General features: G+C 41.1%; 1 protein-coding gene across 1 annotated transcript; it reads left to right on the top strand.

Moving 5' to 3' along the window:
- The first annotated feature begins 189 nt into the window (after positions 1 to 189).
- Positions 190 to 24,732, top strand: LOC124114380 (gamma-aminobutyric acid type B receptor subunit 1-like). The gene is made up of 18 exons (XM_048389289.1): positions 190 to 754; positions 2,007 to 2,141; positions 2,780 to 2,950; positions 3,957 to 4,058; positions 5,003 to 5,068; positions 5,782 to 5,973; positions 6,996 to 7,135; positions 10,098 to 10,203; positions 12,004 to 12,067; positions 12,774 to 12,851; positions 13,133 to 13,283; positions 14,295 to 14,427; positions 15,378 to 15,485; positions 19,290 to 19,494; positions 20,314 to 20,441; positions 21,483 to 21,611; positions 22,798 to 22,938; positions 23,607 to 24,732. The coding sequence occupies exons 1-18, from the start codon at positions 530 to 532 to the stop codon at positions 23,907 to 23,909; spliced, it is 2,577 nt and encodes an 858-aa protein (XP_048245246.1). The 5' UTR covers positions 190 to 529; the 3' UTR covers positions 23,910 to 24,732.
- Positions 24,733 to 25,075: the final 343 nt, after the last annotated feature.

The raw sequence follows: 25,075 nt of genomic DNA, 5'->3' as shown, positions 1-25,075 counted from the left end.
AAATGTACTTACCATCTTTCGAAATACAGAAATGTTTATATCTCAAAACATACTAAGCAATCACTTAGCTTAATTGCGAAACAACATACTTTTCTTTGAGAAAAGTTGGCATAATTTATTACATTTTGTAAATTCATATCGATCACATTCTTAGTTTTGTAACATAGACCACAAAATCAATGACGTAGATCACACGCGCTGCAGAAGTTGACAGAAACATTTATCAGCGAAAATCGATATTTAGCTCTAGTTTAACATAATGGATGCAGAAGAGCTAGCCAATGGCACCAAAGACCAGTGCGTATCGATCCATACCGCGAGTATATCGAAATGGAAGGTATTATGGGTCATGGACACTTTTAATAAACATCGCAGTGGTGACGAGTCGATGGGCACCTGCCAACCAGACAAGGATTTAATCAATGACTGAGTAAATCACGGCCGAAATCGGCAAGAGCGACGGTCGCAATGTACTTCTGATAGTCAGGTTCCAGGCATATCTTCTTACATTCTGTAATTTATCTGCAAAATGGAATTAAGAAGTATTTTGGTGGTTGCTATTTTACTATCTCTGCAAATATGTGAGAGCATGAAAAATAAGACTCTTACCATTGGGGCCATTTTCCCGATGTCCGGAAGCTGGGCCGGAGGAAAGGCTTGTCTTCCAGCTGTTGAGATGGCCCAGGAAGATGTGAATGCAAGACAGGACATTCTACCTGAATACAAATTGGACATGAAATATAATGACAGCAAGGTAAACATTACAACTGAGTATCTTTGATATTCACATGTCATCTTTCTGTGGCAGTACAGTACAGCAAAACATTTATTGATTACACCTCAGTTTATGATGATAACTTCACAAATTACAACTGAGTATCTTTGATATTCACATGCCATGTTTCAGTGGCAGTACATCAAACCATTGATTACACCTTAGTTTATGATGATAACTCTATTCTGTCAGTCATGTTTTATTCCTCATGATTTAATTTTTCTGCAAACTGAGCCCAACATGCTCAATACTGAATTTAAGTGTTATGTCCAAATTAGACACTTTCCTGACAATATGCAGCTTCATGTGCTGTTGCTACTCTGGTTGGTTGGTTTGTTGTTTAACGCCACACTCAGCAATATTCCAGCTATATGACGGCGGTCTGCAAATAATCAAGTCTGGACCAGACAATCCAGAGATTAATATCATGAGCATCGATCCATGCAATAGGGATTGATGACATGCATCAACCAAGTCACCGGGCCTGACTATCCGATCCCGTTACTCGCCTTTTATGACAAGCATAGTCACCTTTTACGGCAAGCATGGGTTGCTGAAGACCTATTCTACCCCGGATGTTCACAGGTCCTGTTGCTACTTTGGGGTGCCTAGTAAATGCCTTGACTGATCCTCTCATTCAATGATTAGGGACTATCCACTGTGGTCTAGTGGATAGAATGTCTACCCGGAGAGCAGAAGGTTGATCTTTGCATGGCCGCGTCATACCAAAAGATGTTAAAAGATGACTCTTGTGTTAACCAGCCTTGTGTTCTGCTTTTAAGGGATAAAACAAGGACTGGTCTGCTCGGAGTCCATATACCATGTATACTGTGTCTGAGTGGGGTATCTATGTTAAACATAGCATGGCATCTCAGTGGACTAGCATTCTAAAACTAGCGTTAGTCCGGACTAGTATCATAATCCACACATGTACATGCACTTCACTATATAAGTGCAATAATCTTGACAGTGAGGTTCAGTCTATTTACTTTACCTAATCATGATTTTGGTGTGAACTATCTCTGTATGAGGGCTGTAGGGTAGCCTATGGTGGTTAAGCATATACTCTTCATGCTGAAGGTCCAGTTCAATTCCCTATAAGGGTACAAAGTGTGCATTCCATTTTTTACGTCCCTCCCTATGATATTGTTGGAATAATGCTAAAAGTGGGTAAAACCATACTCACTCACTCTGTATCAGAGTTTACGCATGTCTGTTTCCATGGTTACAGTGTATGGGTGGCCTGGGCACGAAGGTCCTGTACCAGCTCCTGTATGAGCCACCGACGAAGATCCTTGTTCTCACTGGTTGCAGCATCGTCTCCACCTTCGTGGCGCAGGCAGCAAAGATGTGGAACCTGGTTGTGGTGAGATATCCAGCTATGTTGTAATACCTAAATATAATTTAGTTACAATATTTCTCATGTCAATGAAATGGCAAGGTATGATATTGGCCCCTTTTTATTTTATTTTGCCCACTGGATAATTGGAAGCCAGTGGATATCTTAACCAGCTCTCTGTGTCCATCAATCAATTTACTGTATAAACATTGATGTTAATAAGTATATATTCCTATGTTGTTTAGCACTCTCCATCACTTGCTTAAAAGGTGTTAGGATCTACACCGAAACCGCTCTATTGTAATAAAGAAGTTGTTCATCCATAGAACTTGTCTTACTTCATCACACCAACTTCTAAATGCCACTTAAAGAAGTTACAGAAAACTTGTTAATATTCCTAGGGAAGTTATTGGGCATGTTTATATCAAGGAATAGACCATTTTCTTTCCGACACTTGCAGGTTTTTGACTTATGACATGATGAGGTACAGAAGTATGGTTAACATGGGTCAAGAGAAAATATAACTCTGAACAAGTCTATCCCTACACCTCTTAACATGCTTAAGAATATTATGATGGGCCAAACAAAGACTTTCCCATTTTCAAATATGATGTCAAATATTTATACAAACCTATTTTCTAAAATTGGTTCTGATTTTTCCTCAGCTTGGCTATGGTTCCAGTTCCCCAGCACTTTCCAATCGTGAGAGGTTCCCGACTTTCTTCCGCACCCATCCATCAGCTACTCTCCATAACCCAACGAGGGTGAAAGTATTTCAGAAGTTTGGCTGGACCCGCATAGCAACAATTCAGCAAACTGAAGAGGTCTTCTCATCTGTAGGTTCATCTCTGCTTTGTTTGTTTTGTGGGTTTCATGTATTATTTTGCATAGTGACAGGAAATATAATTGTAAGAATACCCCATGTATCATTGTATCATTGAAAAACGAAAAACTCGCTTTATACACAGCGATATACATGTACAATATTTCCTTTTTCATATTTTTCTCAGTGGTGGAATGAGTATTGTCAGGTTTTGGCTATTTTGTTTTTAAATAAATGTGTCAGTTCTGTCAATTCTTGTTGACACAGTTGAGAAACAACACAAGATAAAAAAGAGAATCTTCCAAGATCCAATATATCAAGATGAGTTGATAAAAGTAAACAGTAGCAGCCAGAGCCTTGAGTGTAAATCATACAACTACAGCTTCAGTGGCAGAGAGATTAGTGATGTCATTTGATTGTGACATCATGTTAACCAATGACATCACAATGGTCTGCAAAGCAGCATTGTGATGCAATGTCATTGTAGTGATATCTCCTAGGAGGCATTGCTTGATTTCTTGACATAAGTGATACATGGAACATAATAATAAAAAAGTCCAAGCAATGGTTAGTATTTTTTTATGTTATGAAACAATAATCATGAATATATGTCGCTGTGTATGTCTTATTTATTGTGTTACACTTCTTTGATTGCAAAAAATGGAATCAAATTATGTAAAACAGGTCTGAAAATAAAATGCGGAAATTGAATTCCAACACTGGGTTATGGATTATGACTCATCGAAAAGTTGGATAATACTACAAATCCCTGTTATCAATTTGTTTGTTTGCTGTTTAATTAAAATTTCAGCTAAAACAAGGCAGCCTATAAATAATCAAGTCTGGGAAAGACAAATCAGTTGGTGATATGATGCATAGACAAGAAGACACACAGTCAACCAAGTCATAAGGCCTGACCATGGGAGCCATTCATATATCTCATATGACCAGCTTTGGTTCCTGGGGTCGTATGTCAAAGCATATATGTGACAAGTATTGTATTCATCCTTTCCTTTCAGACGGTCAAAGATTTGGAGGCAAGAGTGAAAGCTGCAGGCATCAGCATCGATGTCCGACAGAGTTTTCTCACAGACCCTACTAACGCTGTTAGGACTCTGAAGGTTGGTACAGACGAGTCACAGTCTTACTTTCCCATGAACGATGCACACCATGGTAGCCAGGTTGTGAGATTACACATGAAAGAAGTGACACAATGTGATATTATACAGATGTATTTTAGTGTCAAAGGGAATGACAAGGGATGACTTGAATTGTGTGATAGGCGTTTCTTAGAAGTTGACAGATGACAAAGTAGACACAATTAATGGATAACCACTTTTTATTTTTTACTGTAATGGCTACGTTTGAGTATAGATCCTCATGCCGTTGTCAAGCTTGACAGATCTAGACAGAAACGCCTCCATTGCAGTGAAAATAAAGCAGTTGTTATCCATAAGTTGTGTCTCAGGAATGACTAGTACAGCACACAATGGAAGGAGGGTGTCGTGTGACACATGGACCATATCTAGCATTATGAGGTCACAAGTCACAAATACTTTTTTCGGTGACATATTTGTGGTTGTCCATTAGATCAATCTTGACATAGCCATCAGACCTTCATAACTCGAAGCACAAACAGAATTAAGACTTAAGCACCAAGTGACATTATGTCAAATATTTGTTCTGGCTGGCCAACTTGTATGGATTTCTACAAGACAGTGACTGGCTAATCAGATAACTAGTTTCGTTCACATGTTTAGCGAGTAATGCTAAATCTTTTTTCAATATAGAAGTAAATTCTTTACATTCTAACAGTCCCCATCTGTACATCCTTGTTCAGCAGAGAAGTAAATTATTCACATTCTCACACTCTCCATCTGTGATTTCTGTATGTTCATGAATCAGTCCTGTTATGTTACCAAGTATCTGGAGTCAGAGGTGATATTAGATGTTTACAAACTTTCACCTGTTGCCATGGTTACATGTGTTTGTGCGGTCAGCCAGGTATTCTGTGATGCATCCAGTTTCATCATTTGCTATGAGAAACACATGCTCTGTTTTCCAGCGTGGAGATGCTCGGATCATCGTTGGCGTCTTTTATGAAGACATGGCCAGGAGGGTGTTTTGTCAGGTGAGGAGGAAACTATTTGATGTGTTCTCTCACCAGAGTAGGGTGGCCCAGTGGGTTGAGGTCTCAGTTATCCCAAATAATGATCCTTCATCTTACTTAAAGGTTTCACTTCGCCCCGTGAAGATCCAGGTTAGAATTGCTTTTCAGCAACCCATTTTCTGTCGCACAAGGTGACTAATGGGTTCAGGTGGTCAGACTCTCTGACTTGGTCGATGCTCATGATGTCAATCACTGGATTGTCTCGTCCAGAATTGATTATTTACAGATCACCGTCATATAGCTTGAATATTGCTGAGTGAGGGAGTTAACAACAAATAAGAAAATAAAGGTTTGACCAAAGTTGTAAATGTCTGAGACATGCATCACTGGGGCTTTCCTTCCACATTAAGCTAACACCCATTGACATGACTGGAATACTGTTAATAGCTGCATTAATCTCACTCACTTTCTGACTCTGTCCATCCTGTAACAGTGAATGATGAAACTGAGTGAGTGAGTATGGTTTTTACATCGCTTTTAGCAATATCCCAGCAATATCACGCCGGGGGACACCAGAAATGGGCTTACATATTGTACCCATGTCGGGAATCGAACCCGGGTCTTTGGCATGACGAGCGAACGCTTTAACCACTAGGCTACCCAACCGCCCTTGGGGTAACTGGAACCTTGTGTCATAAAAGCTGACTTCCTCACCCCATCTCTCCTTATGCCAGGTGTACAAGGAGGGTCTGTACGGCAAGAAGTACGTGTGGTTCATCATCGGCTGGTACCCTGACAACTGGTACAAGCAGGTGGACCCCAGCATCAACTGTACAGCAGAGCAGATGGAGGAGGCACTGGAGGGACATTTCACCACTGAGGCCGTCATCCTGCACCAGGAGCCCACCATCACTGAAGTTGGACTGGTAAAGCCGAACACCTCTCACCTCTCAGTTCACATTTTCTCACAACTGTAACTACAGTAAACTATGTTTATTATGAACACGCTTATAATGAACTGACCGATATAACAAACTTATTTCTTAGTCCCAGCAATTTGTTGTATATATGCTGTATATATACTTATAAGGAACTACAGTTATTACATACTAAAATTAGTGATCCCTTTATGTTCGTTATGACCGTAGTTTACTGTAGTTGTTAACAAGACCCGTAAAGATCCTGGGTGGAATAGGTCTTCAACAACCCATGCTTGCCGTAAAAGGCGACTATGCTTGTCGTAAGAGGCAACTAACGGGATCGGGTGGTCAGGCTCGCTGACTTGGTTGATGCATGTCATTGATCCCAATTGCGTGGATCGATGCTCATGATGTCAGTCACCGGATTGTCTGGTCCAGACTTGATTATTTACTGACCGTCGTCATATAGCTGGAATATTGCTGAGTGCGGCATTAAGGGGAAGCAACTAGAAGACTGTCAGGATTCTTGGTAAGAATATGTGCCTCCTGCAACCTATGTTTGTTGAAATAGGTGCCTAAATTGTGTAAATGGATCGGATGGTCAGACTCAGGGACAAGGTGGATTTCATGTAACTGTTTCCCAATTGTGTGGGTTGGTGCTCATGATGTCAATCACTGTTGTCAGGAAATGGTTATATATTGAAACCCCTACTCTCAGAATATGCAGTGTTTCATACCGCGTGTGTATTAGTTTTGAATGTGATATTTACACGCAAGCTCTGACATTCATAGTCTGGCCCCCACTCTATCAAGGTTCATACACCAACAAGCACACACAAAGCGAAAGTCAGTACTTCAATTAGCACTTGATTTGACATACTATTCCAAACACTGACAGTAAGACTGATTCCAAATTATTGACCTTACTTCAATACTATCAACAACTGCTGGAATTGTGTAGAATCCAAACTGATTTTCTCCCTGTATGTCTAACCCAGTGAAAAACAGTGCACATACATATTTTCCAGACTGCGAAAAACTTCACAGAGAGACTGAATAAACGGCTGAATGTAACGGATACAAGCCAGGTCACCGGTTACCCAGAAGCCCCTCTGGCGTATGATGCTGTCTGGGCCATGGCCTTCGCCCTGAACAAAACAGCATCGAGGTACGTAGCGATAAACAGTGTCCCTGTTTCCTTTCGTTGCCAACTTCTGTTCTGTGTTTCTGGAAGGCAGGAGTTCTTGTCAGACAGCCTTGATGGATTTAATGGATTGGATGGTCAAGATAAGAGACTTGGTTGACTGTCATTGGGACCTGAGCCTGTAGCCAGGGAAGCCTCTCATTATATTAACCACTTATTTAGAAGGATAATTTGCAGGCCACCATATGGATGGACGATTCCTGACTTAATCACCCAAGCTTGCTGCCAACAGTTTACGTCACACTTGTTCACTGCCACCTGTTTCCTTCACCCTTTTTTACTGCCAGCTATTTACTTCACCCTTGTTTACTGCCAGCTGTTTACTTCACACTTGTTTACTGCCAGCTGTTTACTTCACCCTTGTTCACTGCCAGCTGTTTACTTCACCCTTGTTTACTGCCAGCTGTTTACTTCACCCTTGTTTACTGCCAGGTGTTTACTTCACCCTTGTTCACTGCCACCTGTTTCCTTCACCCTTGTTTACTGCCAGCTATTTACTTCACCCTTGTTTACTGCCAGCTGTTTACTTCACACTTCTTTACTGCCAGCTGTTTACTTCACCCTTGTTTACTGCCACCTGTTTACTTCACCCTTGTTCACTGCCAGCTGTTTACTTCACCCTTGTTCACTGCCACCTGTTTACTTCACCCTTGTTCACTGCCACCTGTTTACTTCACACTTCTTTACTGCCAGCTGTTTACTTCGACCTTGTTTACTGCCACCTGTTTACTTCACCCTTGTTCACTGCAAGCTGTTTACTTCACCCTTGTTCACTGCCACCTGTTTACTTCACCCTTGTTCACTGCCACCTGTTTACTTCACACTTCTTTACTGCCAGCTGTGTACTTCACCCTTGTTCACTGCCACCTGTTTACTTCACACTTCTTTACTGCCACCTGTTTACTTCACCCATGTTTACTGCCAGCTGTTTACTTCACCCTTGTTCACTGCCAGCTATTTACTTCACCCTTGTTCACTGCCACCTGTTTACTTCACACTTCTTTACTGCCAGCTGTTTACTTCACCCTTGTTTACTGCCACCTGTTTACTTCACCCTTGTTCACTGCCAGCTGTTTACTTCACCCTTGTTTATTTCCAGCTGTTTACTTCACCCTTGTTTACTGCCAGCTATTTACTTCACCCATGTTTACTGCCAGCTGTTTACTTCACCCTTGTTTACTGCCATCTGTTTACTTCACCCTTTTTTACTGCCAGCTGTTTATTTCACCCTTGTTCACTGACAGCTATTTACTTCACCCTTGTTTACTGCCAGCTATTAACTTCACCCTTGTTTACTGCCACCTGTTTACTTCACACTTGTTTACTGCCAACTGTTTACGTCATCCATGTTTACTATCAGTTGTTTACTTCACACTTGTTTACTGCCAGCTGTTTACTTCACCCTTGTTTACTGCCAGCTGTTTACTTCACACTTGTTTACTGCCACCTGTTTCCTTCACACTTGTTTACTGCCAGTTGTTTACTTCACCCTTGTTTACTGCCAGCTGTTTACTTCACCCTTGTTTACTGCCAGCTGTTTACTTCACCCTTGTTTACTGCCAGCTGTTTACTTCACCCATGTTTACTGCCAGCTATTTACTTCACCCTTGTTTACTGCCAGGTGTTTACTTCACCCTTGTTTACCGCCAGCTATTTACTTCACCCTTGTTTACTGCCAGCTGTTTACTTCACCCTTGTTCACTGCCAGCTATTTACTTCACCCTTGTTTACTGCCAGCTATTTACTTCACCCTTGTTTACTGCCAGCTGTTTACTTCACACTTGTTTACTGCCAGCTATTTACTTCACACTTGTTTACTGCCATCTGTTTACTTCACCCTTGTTTACTGCCAGCTGTTTACTTCACCCTTCTTTACTGCCAGCTGTTAACTTCACCCTTGTTTACTGCCAGCTGTTTACTTCACCCTTGTTTACTGCCAGCTGTTTACTTCACCCATGTTTACTGCCAGCTATTTACTTCACCCTTATTTACTGCCAGGTGTTTACTTCACACTTGTTTACTGCAAGCTGTTTACTTCACCCTTGTTTACTGCCAGCTGTTTACTTCACCCTTGTTTACTGCCAGCTATTTACTTCACACTTGTTTACTGCCAGGTGTTTACTTCACACTTGTTTACTGCAAGCTGTTTACTTCACCCTTGTTTACTGCCAGCTGTTTACTTCACCCTTGTTTACTGCCAGCTATTTACTTCACACTTGTTTACTGCCAACTGTTACTTCACCCATGTTTACTGCCAGCTGTTTACTTCACCCTTGTTTACTGCCAGCTATTTACTTCACCCTTGTTTACTGCCAGCTGTTTACTTCACACTTGTTTACTGCCAGCTGTTTACTTCACCTATGTTTACTGCCAGCTGTTTACTTCACACTTGTTCACTGTCAGCTATTAACTTCACCCTTGTTTATTGCCAGCTGTTTACTTCACCCTTGTTTACTGCCAGCTGTTTACTTCACCCTTGTTTACTGCCAACTGTTTACTTCACCCATGTTTACTGCCAGCTATTTACTTCACCCTTGTTCACTGTCAGCTGTTAACTTTACCCTTGTTCACTGTCAGCTGTTGACTTCACCCATGTTTACTGTCAGTTGTTTACTTCACCCTTGTTTACTGCCAGCTGTTTACTTCACCCTTGTTTACTGCCAGCTGTTTACGTCATCCATGTTTACTGTCAGTTGTTTACTTCACCCATGTTTACTGCCAGCTATTTACTTCACCCTTGTTTACTGCCAGCTGTTTACCTCACCCATGTTTACTGCCAGCTGTTTACTTCACACTTGTTTACTGCCAGCTGTTTACTTCACCCTTGTTTACTGCCAGCTGTTTACTTCACCCTTGTTTACTCCCAGCTGTTTACTTCACCCTTGTTTACTCCCAGCTGTTTACTTCACCATGCTGTATTTGCCAGGTTGGCAGAGAAGGGCATGAAGCTGGAGGACTTTGACTACTACAACAAGAAGATCACTAACGAGATCTACTCCGCCATGAACACCACCAAGTTCCTCGGAGTGTCGGTCAGTAAGCAGCATGTATCTCCCTGCTACATTCGTCAAAACACTCAACAAAACACCAAATTTAACTAGATCGGAATCTGAAAATAATATGAATAATTAAATATATTTGTCAGCGTATGATACACACAACTAATTCTTGGATACAGCTTTGGAGAATAAATGCTCTCTTGCGTACGATTTGCAGTTAAAAGCTATATTGTTGTGGCCACACCAGAAACCTATGATTGTGCTTTCGAATCCCGGTTCGCCCCAATTATGTTTCTAGGTTTGTCAGCACCATACCAGTGCTCGTGGGTTTCACCAAAGTGTTAAACGACTGAGACCTGCATTACTTCAGGCTTTCCTCCCACATTAAGCTGACACACTGTGATATAACTGGAATACAGTTCAAAGTGGCGTTAATCCAAACTCACTCAATCTTAAGAAATCACTTGCTTCACATATTACATATATCCAGGGGTCCGGAAACCGTCATATGCGCCGGACATGTCCGATTGGGAATCTCAAATGTCCGGTTTAAATATTGCTTACCGGACATTTAATTTTTTCTGTCCGGACATTTTAAAAAGTATTGTCCGGACATTCTTAAATTTTGATCGGACATGATCAACAGTTAGGACTGAGCAGTTTCTGTCTGCAGTTGTAACACAGGGGTCCGGAAAATTTAAAATCCACACATTACACACTAAACACATGACACACATATCTCAAACGCATCACATGTTACACAATAATCACGCATGACACATATATCACAGACATATCACACATGACACACTAATCATACCTGACACATATATTACAAACATATTACACACTAATCACACATGACACACATATCTCAAACGCATCACATGTTACACACTAATCACGCATGACACATATATCACAGACATATCACACATGACACACTAATCACACATGACACACATATCACAAACATATCACACATTACACACTAATCACACCTGACACATATATTACAAACATATTACACACTAAACACATGACACACATATCTCAAACGCATCACATGTTACACAATAATCACGCATGACACATATATCACAGACATATCACACATGACACACTAATCATACCTGACACATATATTACAAACATATTACACACTAATCACACATGACACACATATCTCAAACGCATCACATGTTACACACTAATCACGCATGACACATATATCACAGACATATCACACATGACACACTAATCACACATGACACACATATCACAAACATATCACACATTACACACTAATCACACCTGACACATATATTACAAACATATTACACACTAATCACACATGACACACATATCTCAAACGCATCACATGTTACACACTAATCACGCAGAACACATATATCACAGACATATCACACATGACACACTAATCACACATGACACACATACCACAAACATATCACACATTACACACTAATCATTCCTGACACATATATTACAAACATATTACACACTAATCACACATGACACACATATCTCAAACGCATCACATGTTACACACTAATCACGCATGACACATATATTACAGACATATCACACATGACACACTAATCACACATGACACACATATCACAAACATATCACACATTACACACTAATCACACCTGACACATATATTACAAACATATTACACACTAATCACACATGACACACATATCTCAAACGCATCACATGTTACATAATAATCATGCATGACACATATATCACAGACATATCACACATCACACCCTAATCACACGCTGTTTGTGTGTACTGTTTCAGGGCAACGTGGCCTTCTCTTCCCAAGGAGACAGAATAGCCTGGACACAGATAGAGCAGATGATCAGTGAGTGACGCACATCACGACAAGTATAGTTTGATTATATTACTGTAAGGGCATTATCATTTGCAGAAGCCCGTTGTCTTCCATTAACTGCCCAACGAAGGAGGCCAGTTGAAAAGACCAAGGGTTTCTGCAAATGATAAGGCCCTGAACAATAGCTGTTGATACATGTCATCGTATTCCAATTGCGTAGATCGATGCTCATGATGTCAATCACTGACTTCATTATTTACAAACCTCCGTCACATAGCTGGAATATTGCTGATTGCAACATTAAACAAACAATCAAACAAACACTCACTCGATGACAACATATGACTGTTGTATAGATGATGAACATTATTACATTCTGCTCCGTGAACATCCGGGGTAGAATAGGTCTTCAGCAACCCATGCTTGCTATAAATAGTGACTATGCTTGTCGACTAACAGGATTGGATGGTCAGGCTTTTCTGACTTGGTTGATGCATGTCATCATATCCCAATTGCGTGGATTGATGGCTGTGGTGTCAATCAATGGATTTTCTGGTCCAGACTCGATTATTCTAAGACCGCTGTCATAAAGCTGGAATAGTTTCTGAGTGTGGCGTTAAACAACAAACAAACAAAGAAAAAAATTGTTTTCATTCAATGACAAATATTTTTTTTCAAATGTGTGTATATCACCCCTAGATATGAAAATGCTTAAAATGAATGTGAAATGTTTCAGATGGGACATACTACAAGCTGGGCTACTATGATTCCATGGCTGACAATTTGACGTGGTTCGACAGGGAGAAATGGATAGGTACAGACTGGTGGCTGACAGTCAAGAAATTGTTCTCATTATAAAGTTCTCATGCACCTTCAGTAAAATTATTTCTAAATCCTACATGTAAACTCTTCCACTATTTCCAGAGAGCTGAAAAGTCATATCAAGATTTTCAAGTTTGTTAATTTGCCTCTACAAGATGTTCAAAGCTACTTGAGATATTAATGCATCTAACAGTTTGTGACACTCTGACAACACTGCTGGTATATCGTATGCTGCACTGACTACACTGTATCATGTGCTGTGTGGTATTTTAGGAGGAAAGTCGCCACCTGACCGGACAAAGGTCATCGACCATCTGCGTGTCGTGTCGAAGATGTTATACTTTGCGATGTGCGCCCTTGCTGCTGTTGGCATCATCGTTGGGAGCGTCTGTCTCGCCTTCAACTACACCAACAGGCACAGACGGTGAGGGGCTGGTTGTAACCTTTAAGTTCAAAATCTACAGTTACGACAACATTTACTACGTCTATACTTTGTCCTCTCTACTCGCTCCAGCCCTGTTATCTGTCACTATTATCTATCCCAGTACTGACTTGGGCAGAGGCCAATCTTCTAGCACTCACCCACCACCTGTCTTTCCTGCTTGAGGAAAGACAGCTGTCTCAGGTCAAAAGCCCACCCCATTTTAGAAAAAAGAGGTTCATGATCAGTGAGTTGGAGTGGTTACTTTTGATCCACAAGTTTTACACAACAGAGATGGGGTCACTAGTGTGTAATAGCCCATGCCCTAACTTTTGATAAAGCAATCAGTTTATTAGGCTAGTGACTGAGGTGAATGGGTTTCGTCATCCTGTTCAAGATTATTGCACCTGTGCATGCATGTGTGTGTGTGTGTGTGCATGCATATTTGTGTGCTTGTGTCTGTTTGCTTTACTTGTCCGGACAAATGTCCATTTTAAAATGCTTCAGTTTACCACGGATCCCCCACCCAGACACAGTATACTGATTCTGAGTCAACCTTGTTTTATCCCCTTAACGCCAAATACCAGGCAGGGTAACAACAAGTACCATCTTATTACATGGTCACAGCAAAAACACTTTGTAATAATAACAAAATAAAAACATTTCTTATTTCACTGTGACGTTCACACGACCTGTCCTGTTGTAATATTATACACTATTTACTGAGTGGAGACTATAAATAGTTACATAGATGAAAGAGACAAGGCATAGAAAATATTATTATAGGTCTGTGAAGAGGGCACCTGCTCCGACAGTGCTTGTTCTCTAGTAATGTATTGCTATTGAAGAAACTGTCCACTCAGAATGTTTCCTTAATGCAAACGAAAACCTGCAGAAATATCTTGCAGAATCTTCTTCAAGAAAGGGAGATAACTCAGTAGTCATTCTGAGTGCATACCACTAGAAAATAAAGTTAACATTATACAGTTATACAGAGTGTTATATGGATTACAGGTGCGTGGCATTGTCCCAGCCCAGCATCAACAGTCTCACCGTGATCGGCTGCATGCTGTGTCTCTTCTGTATCTTCCTCCTTGGACTTGATGGGAAGTTTGTATCAGCACAGAGCTATCCTGTCATTTGCCAGGTGAGATTCTGTAACTGGATCAGGGATCCATTGCACAAAGTGATCATAGGGCTATGACAATCGTAACTCCCATACTTTAACATATATTTACAATCGTCATAGGGCTATGACAATCGTAACTTCCATACTTTAACATATATTTACAATGGTCGTAGTGCTACGACAATCGTAACTCCCATTCTTTAACATATATTTACAATGGTCGTAGTGCTACGACAATCGTAACTCCCATTCTTTAACATATATTAACAATGGTCGTAGTGCTACGACAATCGTAACTCCCATTCTTTAACATATATTTACAATGGTCGTAGTGCTACGACAATCGTAACTCCCATTCTTTAACATATATTTACAATCGTCATAGTGCTCACAACATCTTTGTGGAAGGAGGCCAGTGGGTTAATCTAGGCTTCCTAGGGGCTAGTGTTTGTCAGTTAGTCTTGACAAAAATAGTTTGTCTGATTTATGTATGAATTTAACAAACAGAATTAAGAAAAGCTGAGTACTGTATTTCCTCTTAGACATTGGATCTCCAATTCAAATCAGCCTGTAAGTAACGCTGGCTACTACGCTCTGTAAAAAAAAATAAAAGCCATGCCTTAATTAGACCCCGGGTCCATCATTTTTATTAAATTAAAGATCCCTATCACATTAACCTACAGCATGCAATGAATACTCCCTTCACTTTATGGTGTACCTGCAAATGTAGTCTTTCCATGACTGTAGAATTTGGTAAGTTAGTGAATTACCAATGTGCCAGCATTAAACAGAATAGATGCCATGTCTCTAACAGATGCAAGAGAAAAGGCTTGCTTGAAATTAATAGATTCCTGGGCTTCTTATACAGGAAATATGGTCCTTTGTTTCTGAGGAATAGATATATTGCCACTTACTATCAGGAAATATATGTAAGAGTGTAGAGTGACGTGGATGTTGTTGTTGTGCAGGTGGAGGCATGGCTGCTGTCGGTGGGGTTCACGCTGGGATACGGGAGCATGTTCTCAAAGATCTGGACAGTGCATCAGCTCACAACGTCACGCAAGAAGGATCGAAAAGTGAGACATTCCTACCCTTAGTTAGTGTTTGGAGTCGATAAGTAAGTGAAGGGGTGTACTTCTTCCTGAGGCAAGGGAGTTAACTGACTATAAAAATCCAGTTCCCACCCTTGCCAAACTGGGCTAGCTGGTATTCCGGAGTTACATTTTGGCTGGACTAACAAGTCTTTGCAAAGTCCAATCAAAACCACCAAACGCACTACATGGATTTCAATGTGCAGATGTCGGTCGACTGCAGTATTTACAAAGCGTGTGTACCGCCAGTTGGGCATCGACAGATGTTTTGAAAATCTTTACATTTTTTTTAATCTAGGTGCTCACATAATTTGAGGCAATTTGCAGTTTTATAACAAAATAGATCATATTTATCAGTCAGATCATTTTGACTGGGTGCTGTCATTTTGTTTGAAGCAAATGCAAGTTATGTGAGAATCTGATTGGTCAATAGGAGGGACACGAAGGGACATAACTGGTAATAGCCACTGGTGGCGCTACGATCGAGCCTTGAAATTCCAGCCTAGCTCAGCAAGGGTAGGAACTGCAGTCAGTTAACAACCTTGCCTCAGGAAGATGATGGGTTTGATGACGCTTTGAACAGTACTTCATTCTAGTCACAGCATGTCAGTAAGTCAAAAGCCCAAAGTGATGAAGGTCTCAGACGTTTACCACTTTGGTGGAACCCACAAGTACAGGTATGGTGCTGACAAACCTAGAAACATAATCAGGGGGGATCTGGGATTTTACCCCACAATGATAGGTTTCTAGCATGCCTAAGGGATGCAACTCTACAGTCAGTAAAGAGCTGGGAGCTGTACATCGTGTATATCTGATTACAATCAGTAAAGAGCTGGGAGCTGTATATCATGTATATCTGATTACAGTCAGTAAAGAGCTGGGAGCTGGATAGCATGTATATCTGATTACAGTCAGTAAAGAGCTGGGAGCTGTGTAGCATGTATATCTGATTACAGTCAGTAAAGAGCTGGGAGCTGTACATCGTGTATATCTGATTACAGTCAGTAAAGAGCTGGGAGCTGTAATTGTGTATATCTGATTACAGTCAGTAAAGAGCTGGGAGCTGTACAGCGTGTATATCTGATTACAGTCAGTAAAGAGCTGGGAGCTGTATATCGTGTATATCTGATTACAGTCAGTAAAGAGCTGGGAGCTGTATATCGTGTATATCTGATTACAGTCAGTAAAGAGCTGGGAGCTGTATATCGTGTATATCTGATTACAGTCAGTAAAGAGCTGGGAGCTTTACATTGTGTATATCTGATTACAGTCAGTAAAGAGCTGGGAGCTTTACATCGTGTATATCTGAATACAGTCAGTAAAGAGCTGGGAGCTGTATATCGTGTATATCTGATTACAGTCAGTAAAGAGCTGGGAGCTGTACATCGTGTATATCTGATTACAGTCAGTAAAGAGCTGGGAGCTGTACATCGTGTATATCTGGTTACAGTCAGTAAAGAGCTGGGAGCTGTATAGCATGTATATCTGATTACAGTCAGTAAAGAGCTGGGAGCTGTACAGCATGTATATCTGATTACAGTCAGTAAAGAGCTGGGAGCTGTATATCATGTATATCTGATTACAGTCAGTAAAGAGCTGGGAGCTGTATGGCATGTATATCTGATTACAGTCAGTAAAGAGCTGGGAGCTGTACATCGTGTATATCTGATTACAGTCAGTAAAGAGCTGGGAGCTGTACATCGTGTATATCTGATTACAGTCAGTAAAGAGCTGGGAGCTGTACATGGTGTATATCTGATTACAGTCAGTAAAGAGCTGGGAGCTGTACATCATGTATATCTGATTACAGTCAGTAAAGAGCTGGGAGCTGTATATCATGTATATCTGATTACAGTCAGTAAAGAGCTGGGAGCTGCACATCATGTATATCTGATTGTAGTCAGTAAAGAGCTGGGAGCTGTACATCGTGTATATCTGATTACAGTCAGTAAAGAGCTGGGAGCTGTACATCGTGTATATCTGATTACAGTCAGTAAAGAGCTGGGAGCTGTACATCGTGTATATTTGGTTACAGTCAGTAAAGAGCTGGGAGCTGTATAGCATGTATATCTGATTACAGTCAGTCAAGAGCTGGGAGCTGTACATCATGTATATCTGATTACAGTCAGTAAAGAGCTGGGAGCTGTATGGCATGTATATCTGATTACAGTCAGTAAAGAGCTGGGAGCTGTACATCGTGTATATCTGATTACAGTCAGTAAAGAGCTGGGAGCTGTACATCGTGTATATCTGATTACAGTCAGTAAAGAGCTGGGAGCTGTACATGGTGTATATCTGATTACAGTCAGTAAAGAGCTGGGAGCTGTACATCGTGTATATCTGATTACAGTCAGTAAAGAGCTGGGAGCTGTACATGGTGTATATCTGATTACAGTCAGTAAAGAGCTGGGAGCTGTACATTGTGTATATCTGATTACAGTCAGTCAAGAGCTGGGAGCTGTATATCATGTATATCTGATTACAGTCAGTAAAGAGCTGGGAGCTGTATATCATGTATATCTGATTACAATCAGTAAAGAGCTGGGAGCTGTATATCATGTATATCTGATTACAGTCAGTAAAGAGCTGGGAGCTGTATGGCATGTATATCTGATTACAGTCAGTAAAGAGCTGGGAGTTGTACATCGTGTATATCTGATTACAGTCAGTAAAGAGCTGGGAGCTGTACATCGTGTATATCTGATTACAGTCAGTAAAGAGCTGGGAGCTGTATATCATGTATATCTGATTACAGTCAGTAAAGAGCTGGGAGCTGTACATCTTGTATATCTGATTACAGTCAGTAAAGAGCTGGGAGCTGTATATGGTGTATATATGATTACAATCAGTAAAGAGCTGGGAGCTGTACATCGTGTATATCTGATTACAGTCAGTAAAGAGCTGGGAGCTGTAATCTTGTATATCTGATTTCAGTCAGTAAAGAGCTGGGAGCTGTACATCTTGTATATCTGATTACAGTCAGTAAAGAGCTGGGAGCTTTATATCGTGTATATATGATTACAATCAGTAAAGAGCTGGGAGCTGTATATCGTGTATATCTGATTACAGTCAGTAAAGAGCTGGGAGCTGTACATCATGTATATCTGATTACATTCAGTAAAGAGCTGGGAGCTGTATATCGTGTATATCTGATTACAGTCAGTAAAGAGCTGGGAGCTGTACATCATGTATATCTGATTACAGTCAGTAAAGAGCTGGGAGCTGTATATCGTGTATATCTGATTACAGTCAGTAAAGAGCTGGGAGCTGTACATCGTGTATATCTGATTACAGTCAGTAAAGAGCTGGGAGCTGTACATCGTGTATATCTGGTTACAGTCAGTAAAGAGCTGGGAGCTGTATAGCATGTATATCTGATTACAGTCAGTAAAGAGCTGGGAGCTGTACATCATGTATATCTGATTACAGTCAGTAAAGAGCTGGGAGCTGTATATCATGTATATCTGATTACAGTCAGTAAAGAGCTGGGAGCTGCACATCATGTATATCTGATTGTAGTCAGTAAAGAGCTGGGAGCTGTACATCGTGTATATCTGATTACAGTCAGTAAAGAGCTGGGAGCTGTACATCGTGTATATCTGATTACAGTCAGTAAAGAGCTGGGAGTTGTACATCGTGTATATCTGATTACAATCAGTAAAGAGCTGGGAGCTGTATATCGTGTATATCTGATTACAGTCAGTAAAGAGCTAGGAGCTGTACATCGTGTATATCTGATTACAGTCAGTAAAGAGCTGGGAGCTGTACATTGTGTATATCTGATTACAGTCAGTAAAGAGCTGGGAGCTGTACATTGTGGTGACCATCCTGCTTCTGCTGGACATCAGTGTGTTGGTGGCGTGGCAGATCCTCGACCCCCTGCAGAGGAAGCTGGACCGATTCAGTCTGGAGGCGCCGACAGACACGGAAGAGGACATCCAACTCCGCCCAATGCTGGAGCACTGCAACTCCGACAACCTCACTGTGTGGCTGGGTATGTTACCATGGCAACTGTGAAGTTGAAAGAAATTTGAAGGGAAACAACGATTTTGCAGCATTTCATTCTTTCATCATGTTTATGTTTCATGCTTTGAATTTTATACTTTTAAAAGATTATTTACTTAAAAAATATGTTTTTGAAAAGTTTGTTATGAAAGGAAATCCTAGGACATGTGTCCATAGCACAATACCTGTGTTTATTATGCCTCAAAGGGAGATTGACCAATCAGAGAGCAGAACTACTGACCCCGCATGAGCCTGTTGACCGTCAGTAAAAATCCAAGATGGTTGTTACTGACCTAATATGAGACCATATACTGTCAGTAGCAGCCATTTTGGATTTTCCAACACCTCACATATTTCACATGAAAATTCTGGAACAGAAATTTGTTATGCGACACTGTTTTGTGTTTTAATATCATTGATTTTAATGTTTGCAAGGACATTAATATTTTTATATATAAAGTTTGCGACTTATTGACAAAATAAATACAGTTAAAATTATCAACAAGGTTTGGCCTCTAAGGTTTGAAGAGTAGTCTCCCTTTGACCCTTAAGGTCAACAGTTGTTTGTGTCATGTTTACATTTTGACATGACATGTGCGATACGGATACAAGATAGTGTAAACTTTTCAGCATCAGAAATTCATTATGGTGTCTTTAGTTGCCGTGTATGGTATAATACGGTGTCGGCTGATGCCTCGCCCAGTATATTTTGGCTAACCTAATATGACACAGTTAACGGCAACTAAAGACACCATAACTAATAGAACAGTATTGTCCAGCTGACCAGTGTACCCTCTCTCTGTTCCAGGGGTGCTGTTCGGCTACAAGGGGATCCTACTCATATTTGGGATCTTTCTGGCGTATGAGACACGCAGTGTCAAACTCAAGCAGGTCAACGACTCCCGCTTTGTCGGCATGGCAATCTATAATGTTGTTGTAAGTGTGATACCTGGATAACTGGAGGACTTCTCTTTGTCTCAGTTATTTTAATGCAAGAGTTTCTTTGCTCAAACAATTCCAAAATGTACCTACGATGGTACATAATCATTTTTTTAGTAGCATCAGATTTCATTCCTTCTCACTCACCACCTGCCAGTACACCAACTCACTCACCCAGGCTGGGACGAGTCCAAATTTCCTACCCAGGTACCCACTCCCCTATTACCTGACCCTACCCAGGTACCCACACCCCTATTACCTGACCCTACCCGGGTACCCACACCCCTATTACCTGACCCTACCCAGGTTCCCGCTGTAGGTCTCAAGAGATAGGTACAAAATGTCTGATTGGGAAAATGTACTTAGATACGAGTTCCAACCATCTGTTTATTCAAACAGAAATACGTCAGAAGGAATGCGATCATCCTTCTCTCCTCGCCGCCTCCCCCTCCCCCCCCCCCCCCCCCCCACACACACACACCGCACAGCACACACACAATCGACACCCTCACACCCCCGACTAGTGTAGAGCACTACCTAATCCTTCTCTCCTCCCCCACCCACCCCCTATACACACAGTACACACACAATCGTCACCCTCACACCCCTGACTAGTGTAGAGCACTACCTAATCCTTCTCTCCTTGCCCCCCCCCCCACACACACACACAGTACACACACAATCATCACCCTCACACCCCCGACTAGTGTAGAGCACTACCTCATCCTTCTCTCCTCACCCCCCCCCCCCCCCCCACACACACACACACACACACGGAGTACACACACAATCATCACCCTCACACCCCCGACTAGTGTAGAGCACTACCTCATCCTTCTCTCCTCCCCCCCCCCCCCCCACACACACACACATAGCACACACACAATCATCACCCTCACACCCCTGACTAGTGTAGAGCACTACCTCATCCTTCTCTCCTCCCCCACCCACCCCCTATACACACACAGTACACACACAATCATCACCTTATCATTCCTAATCCTGCTGCCCACCACTATGTATGTCTTTCTGTGACAGGTTCTATGCGTCATCACGGCACCAATCAGCCTCATCATTGGCAACCAGGAAAATGCCACATTTGCATTTGTTGCGCTGGCCATCGTCTTGTGCAGCTTCCTCTCCATGGGCCTCATCTTTGCACCCAAGGTGAGCTGAAATATCATTCCAGACAAGTCAAAACTACCGTCGACATAACACTACAAAACATACTTAGAAACAAGGGCTCATTCGACAATTTTTCCAAGGGATGATATGCATGTATCACCAAAGCAAACTTATTACCATAAATATAAGTCAAAAAAAAATTCACATGAGTAATTTGGGAGGCAATGTGTGCTGAATTCGAGAAATCAATGAAGTAACAGCTACCATGCCTATCTCTCTGTGTCTCAATGTCTGAGATCTGCATAACGTCTGAGATCTGACTGTAATCAGATATACACTGCATAACGGCTTTCCTCCCACACTAACCTGACATGCCATGATATAACTGGAATATTACCCACCCACTCGGTGTCTAAGCTTGGGCATCAGGGATAGACTCAGCCACTTGTCTGTTAGTCCGTGACTAGTGAAAATGTAGAGGGACTGCTTGTTGTCTTCCAAAATCAAGTTACTGTACATAAAACACTTGTCCAAAATCATCACTAGTTGGGTATGACCAATGGTGTCTATCCATGGATAGTCGTTGAAAGGCTTAATTTTTTTATTTTTTCAGATTAGTGACAATCCATAAGCTTTAACGCTTCCAAATATGATACCATTGTCACACCAAATAGTCCATCTTCGCGAGGCAAGAGAGTTAACTGACTATATATTAGGCTGGAATTATGGAGTTTTGGCTGGACTAAGGAGTCTATGTACAGTCAAATCAAAATTGCATAATGAAAGTGACATCTGGTTTGTAAACTGCTGTGCAGATTTCGGTCAATTGCAGGATTTGCGAAAAATGTGTTCTCTCAACTCAGTGTCAAAGGACATTTTCCAAATTTCTTCATGTTTCTAATTAAGGTTCTGATGTGATTTGATGCACTCTGCAAGATAAGACACGTTTTTTTAAAATGTAGATCTTGATTATCGGTCAGATCGTCTTGACTGGGCGCTGCCATATTGCTTGATGTAAATGCAAGTGACATGAAAGATGGAATCTGATTGGTCAATAGGGAGGACATAGAACGGACATCACTCATAAAAGCGAAATTCCTGCCTAGTTCGGCAAGGGCTGAAACTGGACTTTTAAAGTCAGTTAACTCTCTTGCCTCGGGAAGATGCAAATAGTCATACCATTGCTTGTGTTATTGAGATCTTGTTTGATTCTGTAACATGACTGCAGATGATTGAGATTGTCCGCAACCCACAACGTAACGGACAGGAAGTGAGATCACTGACTGACTCACTGGTGAGTCGCGAGGAGGAAGAGAGACATCAGAGGCTGTTGGTGGAGAACGAACAACTCAAGAAACAGATTGCAGAGGTAACCCTTAAATCACAAACTTGACTATGTAGGACATCAAGGTCTGCTAGTCCAGCGTATGCCTCAGTTCATTTCTCAGAGATTCCCATTTTTTAGTGTCATTAGTGTTGTTCATAACAGTGTTGTTTCTCCAACTTGTTAAAAAGGCAGAAAATCTTTCGCTTTCATTCATGCAGATGATATGACATTGATTTAAAAATACACCATTCTCTGTATTCCACAAAATATTTCCATTATAGGACCTTGATTAATCGTATCATAGTTTGTTTGTTTTGTTTGTTTGTTGTTTAACGCCACACTTAGCAATATTCCAGCTATATGACGGCAGTCTGTAAATAATTGAGTCTGGACCAGACAATCAAGTTATTGACATCATGAGCCTCGATCCACTCAATTGGGATATGATGACATGCATCAACCAAGTCAGCAAACCTGACCACCCGATCCCGATCATAGGTTGCTAAAGACCTATTCTACCCTGGATCTTCACTGGTCCAAAGTACACATGGATATGCATATTGAAAGAATTGAAAGTAAATCAAATTGATTTGTTGTAGATGTTAGAATTATTTGGTTATTTAAAAAAAGTAACTATTATTAAGTTTGTGAGTTAATAAAATAATTTACGTGTTTTGTTAACTCTGAGACACACAATGTGATTTTTACAGATGGAGGACCGAGTCCGGGAGCTGAACCTTAGACTCCAGGAGAAAACACAACAGCGAGCACAACTCACACAAGGTCAAAGTCAGGTGACTGGTCGTATCACCGTGGATACGGGGGAGGTTGAGGTTGAAGCCAATGATATTGGAGCAGATCGTGAGGTGGGCGAGTCATCACATCTACTCGGGAAGGCGTTTGCGGAGGATGGGAACATCACCGTAGATGCAAACTCGGATTCAGGACTTGCTAGCGGCTCATTTGCCAAAAGCTCAAAAACATCGGCATCAGATTCAGAGCCATTTTGTTGAAGGGGAGACAAGGATACTTCAAACTAAAGCTGAGGTCTTTGTTTTTCTCAAATTTTTCTAATCCCTTAGAGTACGTAAGTAGAGGCGTTGGAGGTTGTTATGATGTCTTCAACTGTAGTGTCACGTGACCTCAACACATCACACTGGAATTCCCTATGTGACATCACCCCTGTTGTTGTTGGTTTTTTGCGAAAAAAAATAATAGTCTTGGTTCTCAGGAATCCCCCCGCATCATAATATAGTCTGCTGCACTTTACAATTTTAATTCATTTAATTTTTTTTTTGTAAATCCTAATACTTAAAAACAATGCGATCCAAAATAGCACGCAATTCCTTCCCTTTACATGCACACTGCTTTACTGCTCATCTCGTGTTATGGTCATGGCGGCAATAGGAGTTAGTATGCTTGGTTATGTAGGGAGGCCTTTCCCAGGTTGATGGTACACAAGTGTTTATGTGGTTACATACTAGTTTGAACAAGCAAAAAAAAAAACACAGCCCGCCCTCACGATATTTTCAGAATCATTGCCTGAGAACCTTTCTTTTATTTTTTTAAGCCTTACAGACATCTTTAAGTCATGACAGCTTCATTTTATGACTTATATTTAATGACAGGTGTATGTCTATACTCTCTCCTTGTGATCACTGCCACTGGTCGGTCAGAGATGACAATTCGTAGCAGATTACTCAGTCCATTCCACAAATTCCATACCTTCTCATCCATTTCCAATCTCATTAAAATCAGATCTTAGTTCTCGCTACCGCTAAACAAAGATCTGAGGACATCCCATTACGGGTCATGTCAGACCCACCTTTCGCGAACTTTGACCGACCAATTGAATGACTGACAAGAAGTCGACATTAGCCAATCAGAAGGCAGCTTTCTCGTGCTTACGGCACTAATTTCAAATTGGCAACTATGCTTCGAAACATATTTTGACAAATTCTCGATTAAAAATTTGAAACCTGAACAAAAGAACATTCTGGAATGGCTCATAGATGGTCTAGATTGTATGGATTCAGACGTTAAGCCCAACTATTGTTCGAAATACCCCGTGTTAAAGGTTGCATGATTAGAAATCACATTCCAGCTCTCACTTCATGATCTGGTAAGCGACGCTCTGATTCGTCGGATGAAAGGTCGTTCTGACGTGACCCCTAATGGG

Source organism: Haliotis rufescens, unplaced genomic scaffold (assembly GCF_023055435.1).
Source record: "Haliotis rufescens isolate VD_foot unplaced genomic scaffold, xgHalRufe1.0.p SCAF_8, whole genome shotgun sequence".
Lineage (NCBI taxonomy): Eukaryota > Metazoa > Mollusca > Gastropoda > Lepetellida > Haliotidae > Haliotis > Haliotis rufescens.
This window is presented reverse-complemented; position numbering and strand designations above follow the sequence as displayed.